This window comes from Anabrus simplex, chromosome 3 (genome assembly GCF_040414725.1).
Source record: "Anabrus simplex isolate iqAnaSimp1 chromosome 3, ASM4041472v1, whole genome shotgun sequence".
NCBI lineage: Eukaryota > Metazoa > Arthropoda > Insecta > Orthoptera > Tettigoniidae > Anabrus > Anabrus simplex.
In genome coordinates, this window is record NC_090267.1 from 197075817 (window position 1) to 197088332 (window position 12516).

The 12516-nt window shown below is 39.3% G+C and overlaps 1 protein-coding gene across 1 annotated transcript in view; it reads right to left on the reverse strand.

Moving 5' to 3' along the window:
* The window catches only part of LOC136866737 (trypsin-1-like), a 97171-nt gene that overhangs the window by 22889 nt on the left and 61766 nt on the right, over positions 1 to 12516 (reverse strand). The window contains exons 3-4 of the mRNA XM_068226827.1: positions 10614 to 10743; positions 6821 to 6983 (exon numbers count right to left, since the gene is read on the reverse strand). Of these exons, the coding sequence (XP_068082928.1) occupies positions 6821 to 6983; positions 10614 to 10743 (293 nt within the window). The remainder of the gene's footprint in view (positions 1 to 6820; positions 6984 to 10613; positions 10744 to 12516) is intronic.

Sequence of the window (12516 nt, forward strand, 5' to 3'; positions counted from 1 at the left end):
TTCGCCTGGAGGAGAAGTGGGAAACCACGGAAAACCACTTCCAGGATGACTGAGGTGGGAATCGAACCCACCTCTACTCAGTTGACCTCCCGAGGCTGAGTGGACCCCGTTCCAGCCCTCGTACCACTTTTCAAATTTCGTGGCAGAGCCGGGAATCAAACCCGGACCTCCGGGGGTGGCAGCTAATCACACTAACCACTACACCGCAGAGGGGGACAACTAAAATAATATAGAATTAAATTTCCGATCGTTTATGTCTTATGCATTTTGCCGTACCGGCTATGATCACCGAGATATCCATGAATTTGGATTTTTGTTACTAAGTCCATATCAGCGCCGAGTCACGAGAATTTAATGAAAACCGGTTTGTAAAGTCGGAGAATAAGGAACTATAGTCTACGCTATTAATAATTTTATAAGACGCCCTATTATCACAGAGTCAAAAAAAAACTAAATAAAAATGAAATATCGTATGGCTTTTAGTGCCGGGATATCCCAGGACGGGTTCGGCTCGCCAGGTGCAGGTCTTTCTAGTTGACACCCGTAGGTGACCTGCGCGTCGTGATGATGATGATGAATTGATGATGAAGACAACACATACACCCAGCCCCCGTGCCATTGGAATTAACCAATTAAGGTTAAAATCCCTGACTCCGCCGGGAATTGAACCCGGGACCCTCTGAACCGAAGGCCAGTACGTTGACTGTTCAGCCAACGAGTCGGACAGAAAACTAAATAACTACAATATAGAAAGGTCAAAAGTGGATCAGCTGTAAGATTGTAACATTGTTTGTTGTGCTTTGTGTCTTCTGTTTCCACGGAATAATGGCAGAGGAGTATTCACGGCTGCCTGTGACCTGGTGATTCCAGCTCTGGAACTTTGGACTGTTAGATCGGCACCGTAGTGAGAAAATGTGCGGTTTTTCATTTGAATGGATGAAAACAATAACGGTATAAGTGACATTTAAAGAAAATGAGTTGAGTGCAGGATGTAACTCCGGGAGGATGTATCCTTTCACCAGCAAAGAGATACAAGTGATAGCGGTAATGTTCTGCGCTCTAGTGATGGGTGGTAGTTACAAATGAGTGTTAAGATGTTTAAAATGCCTTTTTCTCTGAATGAACAGAATGCTACTTATACCGTTACGGTTTTCATCCATTCATTTGATCGATTATTTCATATAATAGCATTGCTTTAAATTGCTACATTCCTATTGACGTTTTTGTAATGATCTCTGTTGACTTCAGTTAGGAAAACCACAGTCTTTCTGAGAAAACCGTAGCGAAGAACGTGTACATCAGCTAGTCCTTCATACGGCTGATGTTCTTGTTCTTGTTGAGATTTACCTTGTGAAGTGCATCAGACGGCAGGCGGGGAATTTTCATTATTATTATTATCATTATTATCATTATTATTCTCACCCCTACTCGAACAATGACAAATCTATCCTAATGACAAATCTCTCTCATTCCGTTATCCACGGTATGAATTTTTTTCCTTTTAGACCTGTTCTTTCTAGTTGTGACCTGTTTTTCTCAGTCCATATTTTACGGGTTGAATTTGTATACATAGTAGGATGTATAATCGGTACCCTTGCCCACACATATTCGCTGATAATGTCTTTAGCAACGTTGTCATGCCGCTAGGTGTTCTCTGCTGGGCTATTGCACAGAGGCCACTTATGATTTGCTCTATATTTTCTCCGCCCATAATACACATTGTACAATCCTTTGGTAGGTATCTGTCTTTGATCGTTCTTTCTTGGCTCCGTTGGGACTTATAACGGTAATCATGAATTAATCTGTTTCACAGAAAGTGTTATCCACTTATAAGATACATCAAAGTAAATATCTGGCTACTTAAAGAAGGTCGGGTATCTGCCATGAAGCTGTTTAACTTTCCATTTTTGCTGTTTTGCATCGTCGTCGTCGAACTTACTCGGACTGCTAACCTGATGGTTGTGAATTGTGATGCACACATACAGTAGACTTTAGGTAGTGCAATACGGAGTGAATCCTTCCAACTTCGTTCATGGAAATACTTCCTCAGTGCAGTTATTTATTATTATTATTATTATTATTATTATTATTATTATTATTATTATTATTATTATTATTATTATTATTATTATTATTATTATTATTATTATTGTGCTGTAAATCCTGGAAACACGTAACCTTTACAGTTCTGCTACAAGAAGTTTTCGGCCCTTGATTACTATTTGAAAAACTCCATGATCATCATTGAAACTATATCCGCCTCCATATGGTAACGTCCTTCTGACCTATGCCCGATTTCCAGTACTGCCAGAGATGAAAGAATGGTAGGAGGGATGACATGTGGACAATATGGCACAGGTGCCTGGAAGAAGCGGGACCGAGGACACGAGTTTACTTTTCTTTTTCTTTTTATTTGGTATTTGTTTAACGTCGCACTAACACGTCGAAGGTTTTCGGCGACGGAAGGGTGGGAGATTGGGATGGTAGCGACCGTGGCCTTCATTAAGGTACAGCCCCAGCACTTGCCTGGTGTGAAAATGGGAAACCACGGAAAACCATCTTCAGGGCTGCCAACAGTGGGGTTCGAACCCACTATCTCCCGAATGCAAGCTCACAGCTGCGCGCACGGCCACTTGCTCGGTTTACCGAAACTACTCAAGAACGTAATTCATTAATAAAATCTGTAAACGTAAATTTGTTCCGTGTAGTACGACTCAGTATTACTGTATAATGTTTTTGCTAAGAAATACTTCTTTGTGAAGGCATATATCTTTAGATTAACATAATTTACAAAGTACACGCATAATTTAGAATGAAATATTTCCCAATCTAGAATGAATTCAGCGAACCCGCAATGAACACCCTGAAGAAATACGTTTAAATTAATATAACTGGAGTCATATTTGGCTCAACCACACTAGTGCTACAGAAATTGGAATTCGGCAACCTTACCTCAGTTGGCTTTGCAGTATATCACAATAGTCATCTCCAGGTTCTTAGGTGTAAAGGATCGTCAGTTTTCAGACAGCACGTTGCTGATGGGGTAAAAGTTCCTTTTGGGGATCATTGCAAGTATCTAAGTGTTAATAAAAGGAAGGTTCTTCATTGGGGTAATCACATAAATGGTATTGTAAATAAAGGGTACAGATCTCTGCACATGGTTATGAGGGTGTTTAGGGGTTGTAGTAAGGATGTAAAAGAGAGGGCATATAAGTCTCTGGTAAAACCCCAACTAGAGTATGGTTCCAGTGTATGGGATCCTCACAAGGATTACCTGATTCAAGAACTGAAAGAAAATCCAAAGAAAAGCAGCTCGATTTGTTCTGGGTGATTACCGACAAGAGAGTAGCGTTACAAAAATGTTGCAAAGTTTGAGCTGGAAAGACTTGGGAGAAAGGAGACGAGCTGCTCGACTAAGTGGTATGTCCCGAGCTGTCAGCGGAGAGATGGCATGGAATGACATTAGTAGACGAATAAGTTTGAGTGGCGTCTTTAAAAGTAGGAAAGATCACAATATGAAGGTAAAGTTGAAATTCAAGAGGACAAATTGGGGCAAATATTCATTTATAGGAAGGGAAGTTAGGGATTGGAATAACTTACCAAGGGAGATGTTCAATAAATTTCCAATTTCTTTGTAATCATTTAAGAAAAGGCTAGGAAACAACAGATAGAGAATCTGCCACCTGGGCGACTGCCCTAAATGCAGATCAGTATTGATTGATTGAACATCGAGAAACTTTTCTCCTCACCAAGGGACGTTAAGGGTTCATACTTGAAGCAAGTTACATCTTCCTATTCAAAAACATTCACATCCAAATTTTCTCCTTCAATTATTTCACTTATCTTGCACATAATTTGATACCCCTAGATTTTTCAAGCATTAGTTTCATCTTTTGATTTCGTTTCATTGTCATTTGCTCTCTTTTCAGATGCGGTTCAAATATATGTATCTCCTAGAGAAAATATATTTAGGAGGTGATGGATGAACTAATGTTGATTTGAATTGAGAATGGGCAGTAAAAATATGGTTGGAAAGAGCTGAAGTGTAAAAAAGGCTTTAAGACCTAAAAAGACCATATCGAAAAAAAACGCTGAAAAAGGCAAAAAAGGACAAATGAAACCCACAATTTTCTGGCCAATAATAACCCAGAATGAACACATATTATGTTGGACCTTGTCTTCGGACATCTGAGAAAGAAAAGATTTTTCCTTAACTTCCGAGCCCTAGTTATAACTGTATATAGCATAGATAGCTGTTCCCTTGGGTAATTCTCTCTCTCTACACCAGAGTTGCGAATTTGAACGGCCTATTGCGGCCGTGCTGGCTTGACTGAAATGCGCGCAGCTTACGAGCCAAGCATACGTCACAGTCAATCGAGAGAGAGAACACGCTTGGCAAGGCACAGTAGTGACATTAGATTGTGACCGCGAAGCATTCCTCACATTATTTGCAACGAAATGTTGATTGGGGCACAGTGCAAAATAAACATTGTAATCGCTTGTAGAACCTAATCTTATTTTAATATTCGTGTTTGATTTGTACTGCGCTCGATATTACCAGTGATGGTATGATTTTTCTATATTTACATATTCGAAGAAAACTGACATGTTACAAATTTTTTCTTACAATGTACACAGATACGGCGTTTAAGCGTGCAGCCTACTATTTACAGTTTCGTGGATTTGAATGACAGAATTTCCACTATGAAAAGGAAAATTCCTGCCATTCATTTGGTAGAACGTTGGAATGCTCCCTGACTGGATGGTCATCGTATCAGCCTTCGGTTGGGAGAACCCCGGGTTCGATTTCTGGTCAGGTTGGGGATTTTTAATCGCGTGAGTTTGATTTCTCTAACTTAGGGTCTGGGTGTTTGTGTTCGTCTTAACATACTTTTACATACAACTCCACAGCCCACCACAGAAACATGTATTAGTAAATACATCCCTCCACATAGAGTTGGCGTAAAAAAGGCATCCGCCCTTAAAAATGGGTCAAATCCAAACAACGTGTCAACTACATGTAATTGGGAAAAGGCGAGGAAGACGAAGGTCATGATTTAGAAAAACGTAATACATTTACATAATGCGACAAATTTAATGCTTGAATTTGCACAGTGCTGTAGTGCTAAATGACTTTCCCAGTTCAGTGGGTATTGTAGTAGCATTCTTCATTATACCTTTTCGATAGAACAGGCTGTCCACAAAGTATTGCAGCGTCACCTGCTTGCGTAAAAGTACTGTTAGCGTCATGTTTCGGCACAGCCCGTCCCTTGATCTTTGTTCTCATCTTCCACCCTCTCTTTCTCGTTCCAGTTTCTTCCTCAGGATTTTTCTCTTTTTTCTCCAGTTATTGTTTCATCCCATACCGTCCTAGTGCCATCATCTTCACTGTTACCTTATAGAGTCTGATCTTCGCGTCCGTTGATATGTTTCTTTTAATGCACAATTCTCTGGATGCGAGGTAGGCAGTCTTCATCCATTTCACACTCACTTTTATGACCTCGCTGGTACTGTTCCTTCCAATCACACATTCCCCAAGGTACTTGAACTTCTATACCTTCTGAACGGTGTCTTTTAGTGTTTTCCAATCTCCATGGTTTTCAGAGTCTTCATCTTGTAATGCGATACGTAGTCCTACCCTTCTGGCTATATTGCTTATGTAGTCACAATATTTCTTTACGGCTTCTTTCGTCTCGCTTACTCTGACTATGTCGCCCGTAAGGCTAGACAATCTATCTGTCCCATGTTACCTTTCGTATCTCTCACATGTGTCTTTTGTATCCCCATATTGTCGTTTGTTATCCTCCGTTGTCTGATAACTTCGTTCAATGCTTCGTTCAGGCTTAATTCCTTCCTTTTCAAATAATGTTTGATTAGTTTGAATCTACTTTATTTCTGTGATCAGCTGTTGAGGATGTAGGCCTACTGTAAAGAGCCACCTCCATAGAGGGTTTATAATACTTAATACAGCTTCCATAAAAGAATCGTCATATATAAAATAACTGGTGATGTGTTCGCACATCGACATCATTCAGTGGTGATTGTAGTTGTGGCACACGGTAACCATGTATCTCAACAACATGCTGTGCCTCAATGAGCAATAACTTCAGGATATTTTCACTTTCAGTCAGAAATATTGTCCAAGAATCAAAAATCCCTCTCACGTCTGATATTAGATATAATCTAACTCATGGTGCAATAGGTTTCCTGCAGAATCGTTTGTTTGACAGTAGATTTTACAGCTCCAGGTTCTTATTTTCAAGACGTAAGTTAATCTAATAATTTGGGCCCGATCGTAAATCACAATGGCAATATTACTTTGTTAGACATGATTTACCCAGGGTTTTTGTGTCTTTCACATGGTAAAAACTCAAAAGATGTCGTGTATATTAATTTAGTCCGCAAAAGTACTAATCTAAACAATTTAGATATTTCATAGGAGACTGACTCAGGATAACTTATTCATAATCTCGAGTAACTGACATAAATATAACGAGAATGATTTCTGCTACAAGGAGATGGGAAGAACGACTGGAGAACACATGCAATGAAGATATGAAAACTGGGGCAAGATGAATTATACAGGTGAAGTATTACGTATGAACTAGAATTGGCAGTGGGATTATGTCAATAGATTAGCGAACCATAATTACCTAGGTGTTTCATCGAGGTTAAGACAGAGGGATACCAAGGAAAGGAGTTGATATTATCCGAACTGAATTAATGAGAAATTAGCATCATCAAGACAAAATTACTGGAAATATAACATTTCTTTTAAATTAAATATTTGAAAAAAGTACAACATTCCTGTTTACAGTACCTGCGTACACAATGAGCGGCTGTTAAGACGTAGTCCGAGTTGAGAAGAGAACCTCCGCAATGAAACCTGCCATCGTACACCAGACGCGCCACCCATGGGTAGCGGTTTACTCCTGTTGGTCGACCACCCACAATACGAATTTCTTGATTTGCAACTCCACATTCTGTAAATAAAAACGTATTTTTAGCCCAGGAAAACCAAAGAGCCCAAACAATTAGCGAGAGAATATGGGAGGTTATGATGGTGATGATGATGCTTGTTGTTCAAGGGGCCTAACATCCTGGTCATCGGCCCATATAACAGGATATCGTACCCTTAAATCATTGTTTAAACGTTCATCAGTGCATTCAAAGTATAAGCAACGTCTAGGATTCATCAAAATCGTATTCAAGGTAAGTTACAACATATCAAATATCTTAAACTGCACCCCCTACCAATCGCCACAATGCTTTTATCTGTAATTTACCTTACTGATGGCAATAATAATTAGTTTATATCACTGCACTAGAAACTAGCACGAAGATTTTCTGTCTTTAGAAGACCCAAGTCCATGTACGATATAACGGAGCACAAATTAAATTCGTTCTAATTCGGAGGTACTGTATATACCATGGTGCCATGTCTACTTACAATTTATACATTCTTCCTAAATATTACATCAGAGATTGTTAGAGGGAAAACTAGGATCGTCAATGCCGGATATGGTTTGGTTCGAGCTTGAAGACAACCATAAATATAAAGGTTTTTCACTCAAATCAGCCATGAGACATGCAAAACGGGCATTTTGGACGCACATTCTTCAGCTTTGTTGTGATGGTGAAGATTTAGTCCTACATAGTAGAGCACGTACTGCGGGTGTAGGTTGCCAACAGCTTAGCTATGTTGAAACACCAGATTCCGTGATATCTCTAAAGTTAAGCAACACTGGGTGTGGTAAAATCTTGGATGGGCACCCCATATGCGATTGGTTAGAGACAGAGAGGAAGGGACTGTCTAACCAACTTCTCAGCATGGCTGGTCAGTGACTTAAGATGACTGATGCCTCAAAGCGAAGCATTAAAAACTTGATTATGAGTCGCTTTTGCTACATTATGCACGTTACTGTTCTCAGAAAATGAACATTTCTTCTACATCATGACGAACTATTTGAATATAGTATTTTATTGTAAGGTAAAAGTAAAGGGCTTTCGAATATCTAAGCTGGAAAGAATGTCCTCCCCCTACCCCCCCCCCCCCCGAAATTATATGTGTACTGTATCTTCAGGGTAACTACTGTTTCAACGATGTATATGATGCATCTGTAATAATCAAAGAAAGTGTGTGTGTGTGTGTGTGTGTGTGTGTGTGTGTGTGTGTGTGTGTGTGTGTGTGTGTGTGTGTGTGTGTGTGTGTGTGTGTGTGTGTGTGTGTGTGTGTGTGTGTGTGCGAGGCGCAACGACGCTATACCGGTATAACACTGGCATGTACCCGCGACTTTGACCGCGTTTATTAATTCACCCATTAGATGGTTTTAAACCATTTCTTTAAAATCAAAACAAAAACATAGTTATTAATACACATCGTTTTTACATAAATTGCATGGAATACATAATTTTATTTTTAATGATATTGTTACTTTCCGTGCTTACTGTTACTGGATGGTACAAATTATATTAAAACAATGTAAAATACCATATTATAAAAAATAAACTAATATTTCCTTATAGAGATTCCAGGTAAACCATGTTAAGTGTTCTGTCATTTTGAGCTAAAATGTATAGAACGTTTGCCTTTCCAAATCTTAAACACCTCACGTACAGTTCACCATGCGAGAAACACCGCTCCGAAGATCGAGTCTTACACCTAGCGATTGTCATTGTACCTTGTTGATGTATACAGCGAAACTGTAACAAACGGGGAACTGCAGATGTCTAAAATGAAACATTACATCCTTTTTTTCTAGTTGTTTTACGTCGCACCGACACAGATAGGTCTTACGGCGACGATGGGACAGGGAAAGGCTAGGAGTGGGAAGGAAGCGGCCGTGGCCTTAATTAAGGTACATCCCCAGCATTTGCCTGGTGTGAAAATGGGAAACCACGGAAAACCATTTTCAGGGCTGCCGACAGTGGGGTTCGAATCTACTATCTCCCGAATACTGGATACTGGCCGCACTTAAGCGACTGCAGCTATCGAGCTCGGTGCGATTGTCCTTGTACCTTGTTAATGTATACAGCGAAACTGTAACAAACGTGGAACTGCTGTCGTCTAAATTGAAACGTTATATCGGAAAGCACGGTTTGTGTCCGAGGAATGAATACTACATCACCCGCGGCATGTCCAGTCATGATAGTGGATTCAATAATATTCTGCATCAGGATAGGAAAGGCCTAGGAGTTGGAAGTGGCCGTGGCTATAATTAATGTACAGCCCCAGCATTTGCTTGGTGTGAAAATGGGAAAACACGGAAAAACATCTTCAGGGTTGCCCACAGTGGGATTTGAACCCACTATCTCCAAGATGCAAGCTCACAGCCACGCGCCTCTAACCGCACGGCCAACTCGCCCGGCATGTATCACTTGGAACGAAAATTCGTTGATTCGTAACATTAGATGGCAGAACCATTCTGGTCATAGTTCTAAGCAAAAATATTATCACACACAGCATTTTCTCTAGGTGCAACGACCATATATATAGCTCAATGTTGTAGGTAAAATAATTAGATATATTCATATTTTAATGTTTTGCCAAAAAGGCCGTGGTTTGAATTTCAACCATAACGTGTGAGAGTTTCGAAAAGGGAATTTACGCCTCAGTGGTTCGGATTTCACATGAAACATTACGCCGCTTGGCATTTTGCTTGGGATTAACATCCATTTGGTACTCTAAGCTAGCATTTTACTTTAACTGCTGGGTGATAGTAGCCAAGAGGGAGGTATTTAAAACAAAAGTAATCTTACAAGCAAATATCACTAAAATAAGATGTAAAAATCGAGACGTATTCTTGTCCCTTTTCGTACCCGGGAAGAAGTAGCTGATGTGGTACTATGTGTTGTATTAGAGCTTTCATTACATTTGGTTTTATTTTATAACTATATACATTTTGTACATTATGAAAATCTCGTTACATCCCCCCATTTTAGGCCTTGGATAGCTAAAACTGCTGCTGGGCCAGTTAGCCTGCAGATATTTGAATGTAACGTGGTCAACATAATTAGTCGCGTTGATTGAATTGCATCCTTGGAATGACCTCGAATCGAACCAGGAGTCTCAGGTAAGCAACGTTACTTCTTCACTGTGTGACTGTCTCGTTAAAATACACAGAGAAGAATCTAAACACCGAGCGAGCTAGCTATGCGATCTGTATGTCGTGTAAATGTGGAAATAGTGAGTTTGAATACCACTGTCGGTGTTTATGAAGATGATTTTGCGCGGTTTCCCATTTCCACGCTAGGCAAATACCTTCATCAATTTCACGGCCTTTACCTTCGTAATATTAGACTTTTCGCCTCTTAGCGCTGTCGAAACCTTGTGAGAAGGGAAGTAAAGAAAATATGAACTATTTTCCTGCACCCAAGATAAATATTGAGTTCATATGATTCGTTTTAGCCTCCAGTAATAGCACAACAAAAGAAAAAAAAATACTGAATGACTGTTGTGTATTAAGTCATACTATATATAATATAAAGTGAAACAACTTTTGTATGTATGATCTGTGCCAAAATGACAAATTCTGACATGTTTTGAACACTGCGTACTAACTGAGAATCACAGCTATCCATGATATACTGTACAATACAAGTCAATATCTTACGACATGTGCAGTTTCTAATCTTCTCATCCTCATCGTCACCGTCCGAGCCACCTTCAGCCAACCCGAAGATGTAGTCGAAGAGAATCCTCTGGTCTCCATCGCGACTGGCTCTGGTTACTGGAAGTACCGACTGCAACATGTGAAAATGAATATTAAAACTGAATAATTTGAATAGTATATATTCATGTATTGAAACAACACTTAAATGCTCTTCCGGAATAAGATACCCATACTCGACTGGTAAGAATGCCTCCGTCGGCTAAATATCCAAGAAGAACACGAGTTCAATCTTCGCAACTACCAAATAAATAAATAAATAAATAAATAAATAAATAAATAAATAAATAAATAAATAAATAAATAAATAAATAAATGCATATTCACATCCATTATAATAAATCTTGTAGCACCAATTTATGTTACCATTAGGAAATGGTACCAAGCATTGGTGTACTGTCAAAACCATCTCTTCTATACCGATATCTTAAATACACATATGCTTAACTTATTTGTTAGTAACCTGTCCCAGTTATTTCTGGAGTGACTGAACCATCTTAGTTCATTCTGGGTTATGGCCCAAAGTTTAAGGTACCATTTCTGGGGTGAATATTCCACCCGAGGATTGACCGGGATTTGAACCTCTGTCATCTGGATAGAAAGGCAATAGCATGTCGTCCTATGTACCTAATTAGAAGCACTAAGCCTGTAAGTAAAAAAAGTCCTATTCCTTTCTGTTTACATATAGTCTGCCGGTCTTCGATGTCTCCACAAGCATACTTGATGTCTGCTGTATGCCCGCAAATATACCTAAAGGCAATCACAATGAGAAATTATACTTATTTTGTTATTGGATATAAGTAGAAAGTTGGAGATGGCTATCTTTCATCCAAATAAGCTTATGTTCTCGTGATTTATCCTACCAAAACCTTTGGATAGGTGAGTGGTGTTAAAGACCAATTGACCTCCTGAATCTAAAATATCTGCTACATCTTGCTGGAATCCCGTAAGTTGGGCCTTGCCGGAATAACCTTTCCGAAACGCCAACTGCCTTCTGTCAAACCAGTTAGCAATTTCACAAACGTGTGTAATATAATAAAAAATAATGGTTTCCCACGGAGTACATGCAACACATGTCAAACTGACTGGCTTGTAATTGTCCGCTTAATGTTTGCAACCCTTTCCTTTGTACGCTGGAGCTAATATAGCCATTCTACATTCATTTGGTATAGCTCCTTCATGCAAACAGTAATAATATAAGTACTTCGTATATCCAAATCCATTACCATCTTATCAATTATATCTTAAAATATCTCCAGAAATCTTATCAATTCCAGCTATTTTCTAACGTTCAAATTTTGTATCCTTTTGTAAATGTATCTTTATCATGTGTAAATTGCAGTACTTAGCTAATACTGGTCACCTCTTCTACCTGAACATTATCGTTATGTCCAAACATATTCATAATCTGCTGGTATAGGCCGAAGATAAAGCTTTTCGTTTTATTCTGGTGGTTTAACGTCGCACCAACATGTTGAAGGCCTCTGGCGACGCGAGGATAGAAAAGGGGTAGGATTGGGAAGGAAGCGGCCGTGGCCCTAGTTAAGGTACAACCACAGTATTTGCCTGGAACCACGGAAAACCATTTTCAAGACTGCTGAGTGTGTGATTCAAACCCACCATATCCTGAATGCAAGCTCATAGCTACTTAACCCTAACCGCACGGCCAACTCCCTCGCTGACATTTAAAATGATCTCATATATCTGACATAAATTAATTAATTAAATCATCTGTATAGAGTCAAATAGACAGAAAAAAATTGATGTATGTCACCAGGACAGGTAGAACAAAAACCAATTTAAAAATCGCGCATTTGATAATGTTCAAGATGTCAATAACAATGAT